Below are 18552 nucleotides of genomic sequence, written 5' to 3'. Positions count from 1 at the left end.
ACGACACGAAGCAGGCTAAAAGAGTTCATCACGCAACATACCATACCCCGGTTCAAAGAAATAAAAAAAACAGATGAGAAACAAAGTCATTGACATCTGTGTGAGGATAAAATTAGTTTGATGATCTGAGAAAAGCAAAAATAGACAAAAATAGGGGGGGGGGGGGGGGGGGGGGGGGGTACATTTCCACAGCACTCTATGCTTTCGCATTTGCATAATGTGTGCTGAGGTCCAGGACATTAGCATCCTGACGTTCATTTAAATATACCGAATATGGGAATATTTTAACTGCTAATCTTTGTCACTTTGAATTTAGTGAGATAGTGGTTGGCCTAAACAGGGGGAGGAGTAATTTGGGACAGCAAAATATTCAAAAGAGGCGATTGTACTCTTATTTTAACTAGTGTAGCTAAAAAAAGGCTGGTTTTGATGTAAAAGCTTCAACTCTTGTGAATAAAAACTCCCATATTTGGAGAGCCACAATGAAGCTGCAGTTACCGCAGCAGAAAACTTAAAGGTCTCCACTGTCATGGGGCTCGTTGAGATGGATGCTGCAACGTCAGCCGAATGTTGTGACAGAGGGAGGAGTGTTGTTTTTTAATCGCGACGCTGCAGAGATGGCGGCGGCAACGATAATTAGACAAAGTGTTTTCCAGCGTCCCTTTTTGTTCACACGCCTGACTAACAATCATCGCCCTGCCTTCTCCTGAGGCTGTGCTTTCCTTCCAAGTTTACTTTATAAGTAATCCTAATGACACCTGCTTTCCGCCCTCTGATCTGTGTGCTGACAAACTGCATACCACTGCAGGGTGTGTGTGTGTGTGTAGCTGAGCAAAGTGGAAACTTCACCACTAAACTGCACCTAACTCAGACCTGGATATAATCAAACATTAACAGACATGAGGAATCGACCGCGCACGATGAGCTGACGTCTGCAAACCGAGACACCAGCAGAGCAGGATCCCGAATTTGAATTTCAAAAAAGGCCGATAAAACCGAAAGGCTTCCGGAACGAAGCGGACGGACGCAGGAAGCGCTCGGAGCGGGCATGTCTGACCTTTCCCCTGGTTCCTGGGCGGCAGCGGCGGTCCGTCGGCCACGGGGGAGGAGCTGAGGTCGGTGGAGGCGCTGTACATCTGGTTGGTGAAGGCGCTGTAGGAGAGCCGCTGCTGCTTGTCCCGCTGGCTGATGAAGCCCGGCAGGGAGAGCTTGTCGTGGGGCGACAGGCTGGAGGAGTGGCAGAAGCTCTGAGGCCTGGGAGAGCGGTCCTTCTTGATGGGACTGGGCTGGAGAGGGACACGGGTGGAGAGACAGGATCAGCAACCTGCAGCACTCAATGCATATTAGACCTCAAAGGTTTAAAAACAAAAAATATACATACAGCGTGCACTTGTACGGTAACACTGAATTAGTTTATTCTTTGTATTTGCTTAAGTCCCGGCATCAAAAACAAAAAGGAAAAAACATAAATAATTGCCCTAGATATTCTTATCATAGCAGGTTATCGTTTGATTTGCAATCTTTGTGTGAATACGGTTGGAGCACTGAGCTATATTATACACTGGAGTGCTAATCGCACACTGTTAGAACGAGTCGCTTTGAAGCCACCAGCCGCCATATTGGTACTCCCTATTTCCCCCAGGAACTAGGGAATATGTGCGCTACAGCATCGAATAACGAGGATTTTCTCATGTTCAGGGGGGGCTTAAACCTTTTAAAACTGTCAAATGCCAATATAGCTTTTATGTTATTTCTAAACCTATCAAGTACTGAGAAAGTAGTGCTGAAATATTTTGTAAGGGGAGGGAGGGAGGGAGAGATAGTAGATAGAGAGAGAGAGAAGAGAGAGAAGGAGGATGAGAGAGTAGGAGAGAGAGAGAGAGAGAGAGAGAGATAGAGAACGCTAGATAGACAGAGAGATAGAACGAGAGAGAGAGAGAGAGACACACACCACTACACATAGACACAACAACAGAGACCACACAGAGAAGAGGGACCACACACACCACAAAGAGAACACACAGAGAGAGATGAGAGAGAGAGAGAGAGATTGAGAAGAGAGAGAGATAAGACATAACACATATATATATATATATATACACATATATTTACATATATGTATACATATATACATATACACATACTTATATATATACATATATATATGTTTAATATCAATAACATGTAAAATATTTCAGCACCTAATTTTCTAGTAGTTGATAGTGTTAGTACATCCACTGACTGTAGAATTACCTGTGAAACGTTTTCACTCAGCCAGAAAACTGCTTGTTGTTGCAACCAAATCCTATGGGATTCTGTGAGAGTAGGGAGTAGCAAGATGGCGGCCAGTGACTTCAGTTTTTCGGCAAAATCAGCAGTCCAGTGTATTATATAGCTCAGTGGGTTGGAGCTGCAGTATTTATTCTATATTCCAGGCAACCCTACCACCAGAATCTCACACGGCAAAAAGTCTGAACTGATGGGGAGTAAGTCCTGCTTCATCACCTTATCATCCAGGTCGTCGTCGCTCTCGTCCATCTCCTCCAGCCTGAGGCTCCACTCGTACTCCACGTGGATGTGAGGGTTGAACTTCCCCTCCGCAGCCTGGACCAGCTGAACGGGGCAGGAAAACACAAACCATCATCGCATCTAAAGATCTGTTCCAGCATCCGCCCTGATTAAAGTTTCTCAGGTAGCTGACTGGCTGCATGTCAATTATAGCTCAATAAGGACAAATAACGACCTTAAAAAAACATGTAACATATATTAACTACTTAATATTTTGTTTCTTTTCTTTTTTTTTTCTTTTTTTTCTTTAGCAGGAAAAGGGAAAAAAAGGAAAAAAAAGAGAAAAAAAGGGGAAAAAAGAGAAAAAAGAGAGAAAAAGAGAGAAAAAAAAAGTTTTTGTTTCAAGATGATCATATCGGCCCTCCTCCTTTGATTGACACCTCCTTTGACCAACTGTGTTAAATAGGGCTGTGCATAAGAATCGATGCAAAGATTAATATTGATGTTTTTAAAAACTATTTATTTTCGATATTCTGGCTTTCAATATAAGTGCAAGTAAGACAAATTTACGGAACGGCTGACAGGATTTTAGAAGCGCTCTCGTCCCCAAAAATCAGACGCTGGGGCACATTTTTGTAAATCTATGTACAATAAATTGTACATAGATATAATATTTGGCTGGTTTGGCTTACTGGATGACTTTGAGCATTAATTTGAAAGTAATAAATATCGATATTGGAGTCAAATCAAATGTTTTCTGTAGACATGCCTACAGAAAAACAGGTCTAGAATAGTCATTTTATATTATAATGCATTAAAATTTGAACCGGTGACACAAAAACACATGTCTCATTTGGCTCCCTTGCTAGTCTCTTTCCATCAGCCTGCAGCTGGACGTCGAAGAAAGAAACAAGGAAACAGCTAATTTAAAAAAATAAAATGACAATTTGTGTGTGTTCCACCTTCAATAACTAAAAACTGGTCATCAGAAAACCACACTGGACTTCTTAGTTTAAAAATGTAAAGTGTTACCTTTGCAGAGACACCAAGCTTTTGCCTCTACTCCAAAGGATGCAAGAGAACTATGATTTTCTGTTACTTTCCTGTGTAGTTTGTGTTGTTTCTTTTAATTATGACGATGTTCCTTTTACCACTTATTGCTTTTACATGTAGTGTCCTTCGGTGTTTTAAAAGGCGCTTGAAATAAAATTATTATTATTATATTATTATTATTATTATCCAATTTAATTTGGGTATATATTTTTTTGCCGTTTTTGCTAATTTTGGGGGTGCCAGTTAAGGGATTAAAACAAAATTCGAAATGTGTTTCATTAGGACTCTAGTTACACAAAGAAGTGTGATTTTTACTGCACACAGTTACTGAATTTAATTATATATTTTATTTCATTGATATTTATTGATTCTCTCAGTGGAGGAAATAGCAAAAAAATAACAATCCTGACAATATTATCAGTTTTATGGGTTTTCAGATGGCAATAGTTGGAATTTATTGCCGTCAAGATAAATCCAAATTCTCATCGTGACAAGAAATTTGTCACGATAAAATGATAAAACAATACGATAAAGGCCAAGGGGCACCAATACTTAGACTTAGACAACTTTATTTGTCATTTTGTATGCACAGAGTGCGCACAGAACGAAATTTCATTTTGCATACAGCTTGAAAATTTGTGGATACAGGAGTTGTTCAATCCTAGGAATGCCAAGAAAAGAAAAAGCAAACCTGAAAAAGCATTTTTATATTTCAGAGATCCCACAGTGGGTTTATTCTAGTCCGTTTGTTCATATTTGCGTTAATAATGAACAAACACTGACGATTACTTCCACTCTGTTGTCCCAGTCGCCAGAGGGGGGAGGCGAACACAGACTCAACGCCGCCATCTAGTGTTCAGGCTAAACACCTCGGCAGCGATCCTACCGGGCCTCATTTTAAGCTCCAAAAAATCCTCTCGTCTGACCCGCGCGGTGTTTGTGTTTGTCACGGTTTTTCCAACAGGAGGGTTCAAACATTCAAGCGTCTCCGGCTGCACTTACTGCCTCCTCGCACTGCGAGTTCCTCAGTCGCCTGGCAACATCCAGGGCCGTCTCTCCGTTCTGATTGGCTGAGGAGGAGGAAGAGGGTGGGGAGGAGGGAAGGAGAGAAGGGGGGGATGAAATGATCAACACTTTGAGGCTGATGTGCAGCGTACAGACGACAGAAACGAGAGAGCCTGGTGAGTGAGACTCACGGATGTCGGTGGCCGGCTTTCCTCTCAGCAGCAGCTTGAGGCACTCGGGCTTCTCGTACATGCAGCAGTAATGCAGGGCGGTGTTGCCCCACTCCGTCTGCTTATCCAGGTTGCCGCTGCGGGAAAAGACTCCAGTCAGATTCCAACTCTTGTTGTTTTTCCCACTTTTATTATTATTATTAATATTATTTTTATTGTGCAGGAAACATTTTGTTCTGCAGCACATACAGGATCATTTCAGGCATTGCATTTAATGCGAGAGGCTATTATTCAATGAGGGAGCCCTGCTTCTGTTGGAAGCAGTGGTGGATAAACAATTGGGGGGGGGGGGGGATAAATTAAGGCAGAGAGCAAGAGCTTGACCCATTTCTGTTTGCCTTGTGGGAATCTGAGGCGAGCAGCACTAAGCCTACCTCTGCTTTTATTGCAGACAGAACAGGGAGGGGGGAAAAAAATACAATTTGCTGCTGCAGAAAATAGGATTTGTACATGCTTTCCGACATCTCCTACAGAGAATCCGATCCAGACACGGATCTCTCACTGCTCCTAATGTCGCTACCTGTTCTGCACGAGGAAGTCCACCAAATGCAGCGAGGTCTGGTCGGCGGTCCGCACGGCGTAGTGCAGCGCCGTCTCTCCGACTTCCTGCAGGGGGCCATCAAACACAGCAGAGTCACGCACCGAGGGAGGCAACGGGCAGAATCAAAGTCTGCGGTGTGTGTGTGTGTGTGTGTGCGTCTCAGAGAGGTTGTTTCAGCATTTAAACAAACTGCAGTAAACAAAATGGCTCCTAAATATAACAACTCTGCAGTGTTGGGGCCGGATTCTCTGCTTTTGTTTTTTTTTTAAAAGACTGCCTCCAAAATAGATGCAGATGCACAATCAGCGATGGAAAAATGGGAGAAAATGTTTACAGGATCTTTTTTAAGAAGGTCAAAGGATGGACTACATTGGCTTTTTAAGGCTTGCATAGATCAGGATTTGGATGTCACGGTGCGGCAGAGAGAGTTACTGACAGCAGCAGATCAGATAGTGGTGACTCAGACTTCACAGCAGCAGCAGCAGCTCCCTCTGTCACCAAAACGATAATATCCTCTCTTATCCCCGGTGCTCTGCTGCACCGTCGCACACCTAATTTTTTTTTTAATCAGAGGGAACCACCATGTCAGCGTTGTAAAAACCGTGACCCATTTACGTCGGATTAAATCTGATCACGCGTGCCGTCTACAGCTCGCCGTTTGACTTTCATTTAAAGCGGCAGCGAGAACGAGGATCTAACGGGGCAGTGCAGCAAAAAAAAATAAAAAAATAAAAAAACGAATAAAAGAAAAAGCAAACCCACCCACGAGAGAAGTGGCCTCACGTGTCACCGTTTAAGGACGCAGGCCATCGACACAGATGTTACAGATCTAAGTGGCAGAGGTTTGCCGGCTGACGGTACCCGCTGTTAAAGTTACAGGGATGAGTCAGACTTTTTCCAGCCGTTTACACCCATTTCCTCCCCCTAGGAATTGGTATAAATGTGTCATTGTTGGGTTTTTGACGTCACTTAATGATGAAGCCCTCTGAGATCTGTGATCTGCTGGGAGTTTGTGGTGTTTGGTGGAAATGTCGGGGGATATTTGCTCTCTTTGCGCCTGTTGTGATGCATAAATGAGCTTAAATTAATAATTGCAAGCCTTGGAAGTGGTGAGATATAAATTTATATATATATATATATATATTTCCTATTTAAATTAATCCCGGCAAGCCTTTTCTTCATCATTCAATGCGATTTGTACAACGCACCAGTACCACAAGCAGCAGAACAGACTCTCAGCATAATGCTGCCACCACCGTGCTTCACAACTGGTGCAGCGTTCTTACATTTGGTGGCCTCATCTTGATTCCTACAAATAAACTTCCCTTTTATTGTGGCCAAATTTGTTCGTCTTCCCCGACCCCAAATATTTCCCTGGGCGACACACTTCCAATAAGATGGAAATGAACACTGTGAGTGGGGAAAAGTGTTAAGTTGAACAGGCAGAAGAATAAAGAATCAGAACCAGAGAAATTATAGCCAGTTTCCTTTTAAATCACTCATTTTATTCCTTATATTCAGTTTTGAAGGACATATTTTGACTATAAGTTTGTTAGGCTTCCTGCAGACCTTTTTAAAGGTAGAGGTTTTTTAATTCTTCACTATTTCATATGTCAGCATCATTCAGCTTAATAAACAAACATTCTCGCTCTTAAAAACAGGAATCTTAATGTCTTAATTACTAACTTAACTTAAAACTTAATAATAAGCTGGACTGGAAACACAGAGGCGGTCTACAAAAACGGCCAAAGCCGACTCTTTTTCCTGAGGAGGCTGAGGTCTTTTAATATCTGTCGGACGATGCTGAGCATGTTTTATAAGATGCTGTCCAGGTTTCAGTCCATATATATATATATATATATATATATATATATATATATATAGATATAGATATAGATATAGATATATATATATATATAGATTAGGGCTGGGCAACGATTAAAATATTTAATCGCGATTAATCGCCCTGATTAATCGCGATTAATCGCGATTAATCGCATTGTATTTACAAACTCCAAGAATGAATTCAAAAGTAGTGTAAAGAGCACTTTTATTTTAATGTTCTGCTGCCATATGAACAAAAGTGTTGTAACATTTGTAGCACTTATTTTATACTGGATATTTTCAACCCATCTATTGAATTTAGTGCACTAGTTGATCTTTTCTTCATAAGAGAACAGCAAGCACTGCAGCCAAAATATGGCCTTTTTTGACCTGCTGTATATTAGCCAGTCCCTAAGCTTGATGTATCATGAAACTGTTGACCTTTTGGGTTTTGTGGTTTTTATTTTATTATTACAATTTAATAATATTTAATAATAATAATAATAATAATAATAATGTTATGTTCAGTGTTTTTTCGCTAATCCACCTCTTATATATTTCAATCCTTATGTAATTTTGTCTGTGTTGTGTGCACCTGCCTGTTGCTTTAATCCTATTAATTTCCCCGTCGTGGGATAAAAAAAGGATTAGCTAATGTTATCTTATCTTAAATAACACTTTTTAATATATGTACTAGGTTCTTTCAAGGTCTTAATTACATGTTATGTGTGGGCTCCAGTAACATCCATCCATCCATCCATCCATCCACTGATCTACCTGGATGTTCCCTGGAGGACTGAAACGCCTCAGTCAGAGACGTCAGTCTGTGGGTCTGTCGGGGCAATGAGAGAAGTTTAGTCTCCTCTCTCCGTTTCTGGGGCTCGACGTTTTCATGTTTTTTCACGTGCTTAGAGAAATTTGTTGTGTTTCCACTGAAATGAACCGGCTTTTTACAAAACATACAGCTTGATTTCATTTACGGTATTAAAATAAAGCCGAACGGTGCTACTTCCTCTGTTCATGTTTTTTCGCTGCTGCGTTCTCTCTCAGCTGTTTGTGTATTAAGTTTGTGTGAGAGGTGAGTGCGCGGGCCAGGCTGAGCCTGCGTGCTGATTGGCTGGCGCCGCTGAGCCATGTACGAGAGGGGAGGGGGAGCGGGAGAGTGCTGCCGTGACACAACGCGCTGCAGTCAGCGCGTGCTGACTGACACTGACTGAAAGCATGTGAGCAACATGCGTTAATGCGCGATAAAATAAATATCGCCGTTAATAGTCTAATGAATTAACGCGAAATTAACGCGTTAACTTGCCCAGCCGTAATATAGATATATAGATATAGATATAGTTTGTATATCTGGAATGTGTAACGAAAATAATTTCCCTCTGGGATTCTTAAAGTATTTCTGATTCTGATTCTGTCAGGGTTCCCACACAATTCAATACTTTTATCTCCAGAGCCTTTTGCTGTTCTGTTACTGACTCGTCCAGGAGGTCACCAAAGGACCCAAAACAACATCTAAACCTCTGCAGGCCTCCATTTTGATCTGAAACCTTTAACTGCAACGGGGAAAAAAAAGGAAAGTCCTATTTAATTTCTTCCATTTTATGGTTTTTAACTATTAATTGGCAGAGAGTGCAAATTAACAGGGCTAGAAATGAGCCCCTCTGCTGCACCTCTTGGCGGCTGAGAATAAAACTCTCTGATTCGGCGTCTCCACTCACCGGCCCCGCCTCCGGCAGCGGCTCCATCAGCTCCACCCCCTCGGCGTAGACCTGAATGAGAGCCAGCAGGTCCCGAGTCTGGATGGCCTCGAACAGCTCGATCATCTTGGCCGACGCCGACGTGCACGTCTTCTTGGCGTACTTGTGGTCCACGTACTTAGCAGTGATGAACTCCTTCCTCACCGTCCTGAGGACAAAGTCGTGTTTCTAAAAGAAGGTTTTTTTTTTTTTTTGCAGAGGAGCGGGACGTTCGGTCGGGGGAAAGCACTTACATGTCGCTTGAGGGGTTGGGCTTTGGTGAAGGGGAGGGGAGGTTTGCCTCCATGATGTCATTGAAACTACAGTTCCCTACATTCTTGGCCAGCTGTAGGAAAAAAAACAGAAACATGCAAAACATGCAGTCAAATATAACAGGTGCTTCAATGTCCCGCAATTAGGGTGTGACAGTGGCAACAATTACACCCAATTATAGCTATGAGGGGGGAAAAAAAGACAAGAACACTGCAAAAACCGAAAAATAAGTGAATTTATCTTAAAATTAATGTATTTGTCCTTGATTTGAGCAGGTAAATAAGATGATCTGCCAATGGAATAAGGTTTTTTTTACTTAAAATAGGAACAATTCATCTCCATCATCTTATTTCAAGTGCAGGATGTCTAATTATCTTAATTTAGGGGTAAAAATACTCATTCCATTGGCAGATGATCTTATTTAACTGCTCAAATCTAGGACAAAAACACTAATTTTTAAGAATATTTTTACTTATTTTTATATGCGTTTTTGCAGTGAAGAAAAAAGAGCAAAGCGCTTTAATCTAAAGTTAGCTCTAAAGAAACACCAGGAGTAGAAGATAAGGGTAAATACCAGAGTAAATATTGAACAAAGGAAAAAACTCCAGCCTATTTACATAACACACAATAACAGAATATGCAGTTTTTTACATAAAATACCATAATATGTAATACGCATGGTAGTGCAGCATCATCCCAGCTGAGGAGTGAGCACATTACCTTTTGGGAACCGTGTAAACAATTAATGATTGGATCATAATCTGTGCAACGATTAGTATGATGTCAAATATTACATCCCTCCCTCCTGTGCTTCTTCAGTACCTTTAATATTAAGCAAAGCTCACATGGACCGTAGCGTTTGAGCTATCCATTAATGTGAGACTCACCAAAAGCTCTGAGGTTCCCAACTTGTCCAGCTCCATGGACTGGATGCGGGAAATGTGGACCCCCATCTCTCGGTGGATGCCAGAGCACTCGATGCAGGTCAGGATGCCCAGGTTGGTGGACAGCCACTTAGGTTCTGCAGGGGTGGGCGGCAGGATTTTACACGTACATCAGAGTGAGCGGTAAAAGCTGAAAGTAGTTCAGGCAATGGTACGACTTGCCCGGAAAATAGCGGCTAACTCCAAAGGTAACGCGGGTTCAGACCTTCTGAATGTGACAACAACAACTACAGGAGATCCAAGCTTGACTATTAGACACCGACACACCTGAACTTATGTTTTATATGTCCATGATTTAAATATAGAGACGGATTAAAAGATGGACAGATGGGAAAACAGAAGAAGGGACCAAAAGATAGACGGACGGATGGATGAACCAAAAGAGGAATGGATGAATAGATGGATGGACAGATGGGCGGACGGAAGAACCAAAAGATGGACGAATGAATGGATAGGTGGATGGATGGATGGATGAACAGAAGAACAGATGGACGGACGGAAGAACCAAAAGATGATTGAATGGAATGATGGATGGAAGGATGGATGGATGGATGGATGGATGGATGGATGGATGGATGGATGGATGGATGGATGGATGGATGGATGGATGGATGGATGGATGGATGGATGGATGGATGGATGGATGGATGGATGGATGGATGGATGGATGGATGGATGGATGGATGGATGGATGGATGGATGGATGGATGGATGGATTGATTGATTGATTGATTGATTGATTGATTGATTGATTGATTGATTGATTGATTGATTGATTGATTGATTGATTGATTGATTGATTGATTGATTGATTGATTGATTGATGGATGGATGGATGGATGGATGGATGGATGGATGGATGGATGGATGGATGAACCAAAAGATGGCCAGATGAATGGATGGATGAACAGACCAAAACATAGATAGATGGACCAAAGAACAGATTTATAAAAAAGGTGGATGGATATATCGATGAACCTCGTTTAAAACATTGCTACCTGCTCATTTTGTAGCGACCGAGATAAAAAGAAATTCAGGAAATGGAAAGAAATAAAAAATAAAAATCATTAATCTTTCTGACTTCTCTGATCTTGTTCAATTGGCCAATTAGCAAAGATTAAACACAGAGAAATTTCTGCGTCAGGGTAACTTTATGAGCTGGAAGCTGAAACGTCAGGGAACCACTAATCAAGGGTAGCATGGAGTCCTGCAACACCGCAGGAGTGAAATTACATAATCTACTACCAGGCAAAGGGTGCAAGCATCCAAATCGCTGGGATTGATCTAAATCGCTGCCAGATCTTACAACCTAGGGGATTTAAATCTTACACTGAGCTGCAAGGTTTGCGACGTCAGTGACACAGCAGGTAGAGGGCAGGACAAACAGCGGCGAAAGCTAAAAAAAAAACAAAAAACAACGAGTCGACCAGATAAACACAACGAGCAGATGCTAGGCGCCGATAGGGCACAGAGAGCATGTTGAGCATGATGAGGGGAATTACTGCGCTGCGACCTCTGACGCTGCAAATCATGCACAGGGAGCTCCCGGGAGGATAGCGGCTTAAATGACAACCTCCTCCTCCTTTCACAAGCCCAAGATGTGACCTCTGAAAGTCGAAGCGTGACGGCTGGCCGCGTGGTCCTGAGACGGAACGGGAACGCTCGTGGTTGGATTTCATTAAGAAAAACGAGACCCAACCGCACGACAAACCCGATCCTCGCGTATCGATGGACGCGGCGACAAGAGCACAGACTCAGATTACCGCCCCTCAGATCGCAGGGGTCGACGGAGCGCGTGTGTGACTTATGTAACAAAGTGATGTAATGTTGTTGTTTCTCAAGCCTTGAAATGTCGCCCCCCCCTCAGAGATTTAAATCGTGCATTTGGTTAGTCTGTGTTTATACAGACAGCGTGTGTGGATTTGTGTACGCGCACATGTCTGTTCTGTTCTGTTCAGAGTTTACCTGACTCCGCCAGATAGATTTGCTCCGCATATCCATCTGGAAACCTTCCGTTGAAGTAATTTTGGGAAGGGGCGAAAATACTGGTTAGCTGATTGGCCTATGTTGGTGATAGACGGGCCAAATGAACCAATCAGATTCGTCGTCGCTCTGTTACGAGCGACGATGAAAACACAACCACAAGCCAAGCTACTCTTGCTGCTGCAGGTAAAGGCTCGTTAGCTCAGCAAAGAAATACTCTGTAATTCCGATAAAACTTGCTCTATAGCCACGCTAACGCTAGTTTCATCGGCTGAAGCCGCCATGTTCTTTAGACTGAACTGACGCGCTTCCCGTTGCGTCACACCTCAACCCGCCTCAAAGCCAACGCTGATTGGACGTTCGTTTGGTGAACGGCTCCAAAATTTTCTTTAACGGAGAGTAGCCAGACTGATCTGCGAGTGAAACCTTGAAAGCTCGCGAGATCAGGATGGTCTCACGAGGCTAGTTCAGAGTACCACAGAACAAAATTCAACATATTTTGGCATTTGTTTGTGTTTTTCTAATGTACTTAATCGGTTTTGTTAGAAATGCTTGAAAAATTGTGTGAATTGAGCATATTGGTAATATGCAGTTTAAAAATAAAACAAATTTGTCTTAATTTAAGTGTACATCTGTTCTTGAAACAAGATTCTTCACATTTTACAGCTCCTACAAAAACTTCAAACTCTTATGAAATGCCAAAAAGCTTGTTTTAATCACGTAATGACTCAAAACAAGATTTGTTCAAGATTTTTTCACTTACCAAGATTTTCAAGTTGTATTGTCTTGAAACAAGTAATTATATCTCACTTAAATGTATCTCCCTAGATGGTTTTGACTTGTATTAAGTATGATGAGAGGTTTTGACTTGAAATGAGAGAAAAGTGCTTAATAAGATTTTGTGTTTTTCCAGTGTAATGTGTGTGTTATCTGTCAGAAGCCTGAACGTCAGAAGCCTGATCGTCCACTGCAAAAATAATCTAAAAATAAGTCAAATTTTCTTGAAATGAGTGTATTTGTCCTTGTTTTGAGCAGGTAAATAAGATGGTTTGCCAATGGAATGAGATTTTTGTACTTAAAATAGGAATAACTCATCTCCGTCATCTTATTTAGAGGGCAGAATAACTAATTATCTTATTTTAGGGGTCAAAATACTCATTCCATTGGCAAATCATCTTATTTACCTGCTCAAATCAAGGACAGAAACACTAATTTCAAGAAAATTTGACTTCTTTTTAGTTCTGTTTTTGCAGTGTCCCACAGGCCTCCTGAGTGCCGACTCTTTGCTCCCTCACCCAGTTGAGTCTTGGATGCTAACAGCTTTAGCGGGCACACGCTCACACTCTTGTTTATTCAAGACTGCAGGGGGGGGGGGGTTCGCGGTTAGACACAGAGCGAGGATGCAGCGAAACATTTAATGCAAACAGATCCGAGGAGACGAGGTGAGCGCGCCGACTCGCCGGCGTGCGCCCGCGTAGCGTCTCTGCACACGGCGGCGGCACAGACCTGCAGCGCCGCAGTCGCAGCAGATCTCGTTGCCCGGCATGCGCAGCACGTCTTCTATGATGGCTTTGGTCAGGTCCTCTAATCCGTCCTCGCCGCCGCTGCTCTGCTCGCCTCGGAAGGCCATGTTTAAGGCCTCCTCCTTGCTGTTGGTCAGCACGGAGATCCATCTGCAAGAAGGTGGGGAACACACGGCAGGGGCGGTGTTACAGATTTTCATGATGATTAAAGGATAAGAGTAAAGACACAAAGAGATGCAAACGGGAACAGGGAACAGACATTCCTCGGGAGTTACTACGGAAATAAATAAAATCTATCTTCCCCCGTTAAATCCGACCGACTTCCCATGATGCTGCACCGTTAGCTTCCTGCCACATCCGGTGTTTTAGAAGTTGTCCAGAAAGTTGCATGCTGGCCTCATCTGATCAAAGACGGCACATTGCACACTACAGATGAGATTTTCCGTGGCTTTTACTCAGCTACAGACTTAGATCAGTGGAGTTCATGACTAGCACACTGCAAAAACGGATCTAAAAATAAGTAAAATGTTCTTAAAATTAATGTTTTTGTCCTAGATTTGAGTAGGCAAATAAGATTATCTGCCAATGGAATGAGTATTTTTACCCCTAAAATAAGATAATCAGATATACTACACTTGATATAAGATGATGGAGATGAGTTGTTCCTATTTTAAGTGCAGAAATCTTATTCTATTGGCAGATCATCTTATTTACCTGCTCAAATCAAGGAAAAATGCACTAATTTTAAGAACATTTTACTTATTTTCAGTTCCGTTTTTTGTCCGGTGGCTCTCTGCAGCTCCTCCTCTGCATGGACTCTTCAGGAGTTTCCAAAGTCAAAATTTAAATTAATTTTATCTGTTTTGTTTCAATCGGACACGTATATCAGACAGTATGAGGGTATAGCATGTTTAAAGTAATTTTAATGAAATACCAGTACAGTTGGACACTCCCCACCGGCGTGTGACGCACATTGCTGGTTAGCTAGCTTAAAAGAAACAGTTTTCCCACACTGGCAGGTCAAATTTGACTGTCTAAACGTTTGCAGGCATAAAATGAGGTAAAACAATAATGGTACGCTTTAACTTTTGTCTGACCACATAAAAACTGTGTTATTCTTAATTTCTCTTACGTTAGATTCTCACACAGGCTCCCTTTTACTCTGCAGGCCTTTTTGACTTTGCCTTCCACTATGGGATGTTTCATACCAACCAACACATCAACTTATAATTACCTTAATACCTTAAGGGGACTTTTGCTACTAATACACAGTCCACAGCAGGGCAGTGTGCTTTCAAAGTCTCTAATAAATGTCATCTATCAGCTGGAGGTCTTTTAGGGATCATAATTTGTCATATTTCATATGCAAAAGCTGAGCAAATTGTTGATCTGAACCAAAATAAAAGGGAAATGGGGTGTAATATAAACTCTTCATGTACAACAACATATAATTATTCTAACTTATATTACTTAAAGGAGCAATAAGTAAGAAATGTGCTGCAAAATGAACCTGAATCATTCTCATTTGTCACCCGAATGAAGGTAACATTACCTATAAACAATCGGTCCTCTCCATCAACAATGTCTTAAGTCACGTTTTTCTCCTTTCAAAAATACTTTTACTACTAAGAGAAACCAACCGGTGTGCAAGGGTGGAAAGCAGTGATGCAAAATGAAAGTAGGTAGGAGTGCAATTGTTTTGAGTAAGTCTGGAAGAGGCCAACAGATAAGAGAAGGGGCGAACCGATCGTTTAGAGGCGTTTATATGCTTGAGAGAATGATAGGTCAGATTTCATTGACTTAAAGAAACAAAAACATTCGCCTGAAAACGGCCACTAACACGGCAGAAAATAAGTACAAGCATAGAAAATAGGAAGAACTATCAAAAATCAAGAAACCTATGAAATTACAAGAATATCTCACTCTTCAGGGGCAAAATCCTAACAAATGAGGGATGTCCCTTTGTTGCGACTGCAGAAAGAAAATGTATTATTGAAGAAAGAAAATGGAAAAATGCAGAAAAACAGTCTAAATAAACAAACAAGAGATGCTTTCCAACAGGGAAGAAGAGGTATTTCAACTCTTGTTGGTATTCACAAACGTTCGACTTCTGAGCACAATCTCCTCGACTTCTCTGCAGTCTATTTGTAGTTTGCAGGTTTATTTTTCCTGAGAACAAGGTCGACCGACTCAAGCTAAAAACGCCCACGCAGAACTGTGGTCACTACCAATCAGTCAGACAGGAAGCACTACAGCTACCTTTCAAACGTGCCGGTGTGCATCTCACTGAACTGCACTAACCCTTCGTCATGAGAATGACATCGGCACTGCGTTTGTCACGTTTTCAAAGCCGTAATGAGCAGAAAGAGAACAAACAGATCGGGTAGATTTGTGTATGTGTGGGGGGAAAAAAACAGGCTATTTTAATCCACTGCTCTGTATACAGTGTAGGTGTATAGACACAGAGCCAAAGCGTTCTTTGAGAATAACGTGCAGTTAAATACACTGCAAAAAGGGAACTCAAAGTAAGAAAAATATTCTTGAAACTTGTGCATTTTTCTTTGATTTCAGCAGGTAAATAAGACTATTTGCCAATGGAATAAGATTTTTGCACTTAAAATAAGGACAACTCATCTCCATCATCTTATTTCACGTGCAGGATGTCTAATTATCTTATTTTACGGGTAAAAATACTCATTCCATTGGCAAATGGTCTCATTTAGCTGCTCAAATCAAGGAATAATATACTAATTTCAAGAAAATTCTACTTACCTTTAGTTCCCTTTTTGCAGTGTAAGCCTCCGATCTACTAGAGGCGCAGGGTGATTGTGAATATTTCAAGGGAAATCCCAGGAAAATGAAGCCGCCGTGTTTGGAGGCAGCATACAGTAGAACTGCATGTGCAATCGCATCGAGATGAAAAGCAGTGCAGATCCGCAACAAAGCAGGAACCCAGTTTTGCATGATTAGAAGAAGAGAATTTCAGATGAAAAAGGTTCAAATCAAAGCATGTTTCCATAAAACCTTCAAGTAGCTACACCTAGACATTAAGACAACACGCGCCCCTTCTGTGCTACAAATGTGGACTTCCTGTTAGTAAACGACACAAATGAAAAGCATTTCATCAGAAAAATTATGACTTTTCTGCTACTACCACTTTATTTATAAAACACTTTAAAACAACAGCAGCTGCGACAAAGTGCTGTACAGACAATAATGAATAAACATTTAAAAGGGAAAAATAACTAAAGATAACAATAGAAATATAAAAAGGAATAAGAGCAAAAGTCTCAACATGTGTTAAATGCCAAGGAAAAAAAAGTCTCCTAAGGTAAGTTTTAAGAGTGGACAATAATGGGCACCACAAATCGTTCCATAAATTAGGAGCGGCTCTGTCTCCTCTGAGCTTAAATTTAGACCTGGGTACCTACAGGAGCTTTGACCTTTAGATGACATGTATCATGAATTGATGCTATATAAATAAAATTGAATTGAATGTATGGCTCCAACAAAGTCCTCAGGGTGGCCGCTAGGCACGGGTCATTTCCACAGGTTTAAGCTTTGGTCACATAATTTTGGGACACACAAAAAATATGATATAAGGGTCTAAACCTGAGGAAATTCAGCGGACTTTGAGGAACATCAAGCCTTTGAAGTATTTGTCGCTTTTGATGCACTCTTGGCTTGAATAGTATGTGTATATTGGGATCAAGGCTGTGGAATTCACAGTGTTCAGCTGCGTCAGAACGGTGACTTTAACAAATGCTATAACGTTGTAATCTAATTTTATTGTTGTCTTTTTTATCCCATTTTTTTTTAAATTAACTGACCAGTCTGGGAATAAAATTCCACTGCTGTACAAGGTTACTCAAGAAAGTAGGTCATGCTGTCAGTTTCACATTCAGTTACAGGTATAATACCACAGTGCTGCCCCTCCCCCATTTGATCCTACACACCCTCAGTCAAGATGGCTGAAAGGAGATTTCTACACCTTTTCGTCACTCACAAGAAAAATTAATTTGGCTATTTATTTCTGGTCACAGAATGTGTTTAAAGCAGCTCTCTGTGGTGTGGCTACCCAAATAGATAGTTTGACAAATTGGCCAGAATAAAGATGCCCTACCCAGAGCAGAGCGGCATATTTTATAATATTCTGTGAAAGATCATGAGAAAATGACTAGTGATTGTAATGTATTTTTGGTAAATTTTCGCTCCAGTTTATGTGTAAAAATAAAGAAGTCTAACAAGATATTCAGGCGTGAAAGCCTTTGGTGTTGAGTGTGTGCCGTAATATGGGAACTAAAACCTCACTAGCTGCTGCCTCCACTTCTTTGACAGTCAGTCAAGGGTTCTTGAGCACCTGCATCCTCAGGAATCTGGTAGCAGCCATTAACAACTTCCTCTTTCTGCCACACTGTAGCTAATGTTTCTTTACATTTAAACTTGAGAGCTGTGTTTCCAACTGTATCTCTGGGGATATTCAGAGCTTCCTGTATTTCTTTTATCCCTTTCCTTGTTAGCCAGAGGCACTTTTCCATTCTTTGAACGTTTTAGACAATTCTCCTGCCTTTGCCATATTTCTAACATAATGTAATATAACTGTTAAGCATTTATCTCAAACAAGGTTGATGCAACGAATGTAGCAATTGACTAATGTAGCATATTGTGTGCTTGACAACACGACTGATTTGCAAATGTTTTATAGTCAGCGCTATGAATTATTTTGAGACGGCAGCAGTCATGGAAAGCAAAATTTAGCAAAATTTGAAAATGTGGATAAATTACTTTTATTTTAAATTTGTTTAACTATTAAACTGGTTCTTCTTGTATCATTTGTTCATTGCAAACACCAAAAAAATTTTTTTTGGCTTTGCCAATAAAGTTTTGTTAAACTGCAACTGTATAAAGACAAATTGCGTGGTATCTTCA

At 41.2% G+C, this 18552-nt stretch overlaps 1 protein-coding gene across 5 annotated transcripts in view; it reads right to left on the bottom strand.

The window, feature by feature from the left end:
• The window catches only part of asap1b (ArfGAP with SH3 domain, ankyrin repeat and PH domain 1b), a 102708-nt gene that overhangs the window by 12539 nt on the left and 71617 nt on the right, over positions 1-18552 (bottom strand). For all 5 annotated transcript variants that reach the window (XM_036125295.1, XM_036125293.1, XM_036125296.1 and 2 more), the window contains 9 exons: positions 13607-13773; positions 10061-10194; positions 9155-9246; positions 8883-9069; positions 5317-5402; positions 4758-4873; positions 4564-4631; positions 2506-2613; positions 1058-1286 (listed from right to left, as the gene is read on the bottom strand). In XM_036125295.1, coding sequence (XP_035981188.1) covers positions 1058-1286; positions 2506-2613; positions 4564-4631; positions 4758-4873; positions 5317-5402; positions 8883-9069; positions 9155-9246; positions 10061-10194; positions 13607-13773 — 1187 coding nt within the window. The remainder of the gene's footprint in view (positions 1-1057; positions 1287-2505; positions 2614-4563; positions 4632-4757; positions 4874-5316; positions 5403-8882; positions 9070-9154; positions 9247-10060; positions 10195-13606; positions 13774-18552) is intronic.

The sequence above is a fragment of the Fundulus heteroclitus genome, chromosome 21 (assembly GCF_011125445.2).
Source record: "Fundulus heteroclitus isolate FHET01 chromosome 21, MU-UCD_Fhet_4.1, whole genome shotgun sequence".
Classification (NCBI taxonomy): domain Eukaryota; kingdom Metazoa; phylum Chordata; class Actinopteri; order Cyprinodontiformes; family Fundulidae; genus Fundulus; species Fundulus heteroclitus.
Note: the sequence above shows the minus strand (reverse complement) of the source record. Positions and strands in the feature narration are given on the sequence as shown.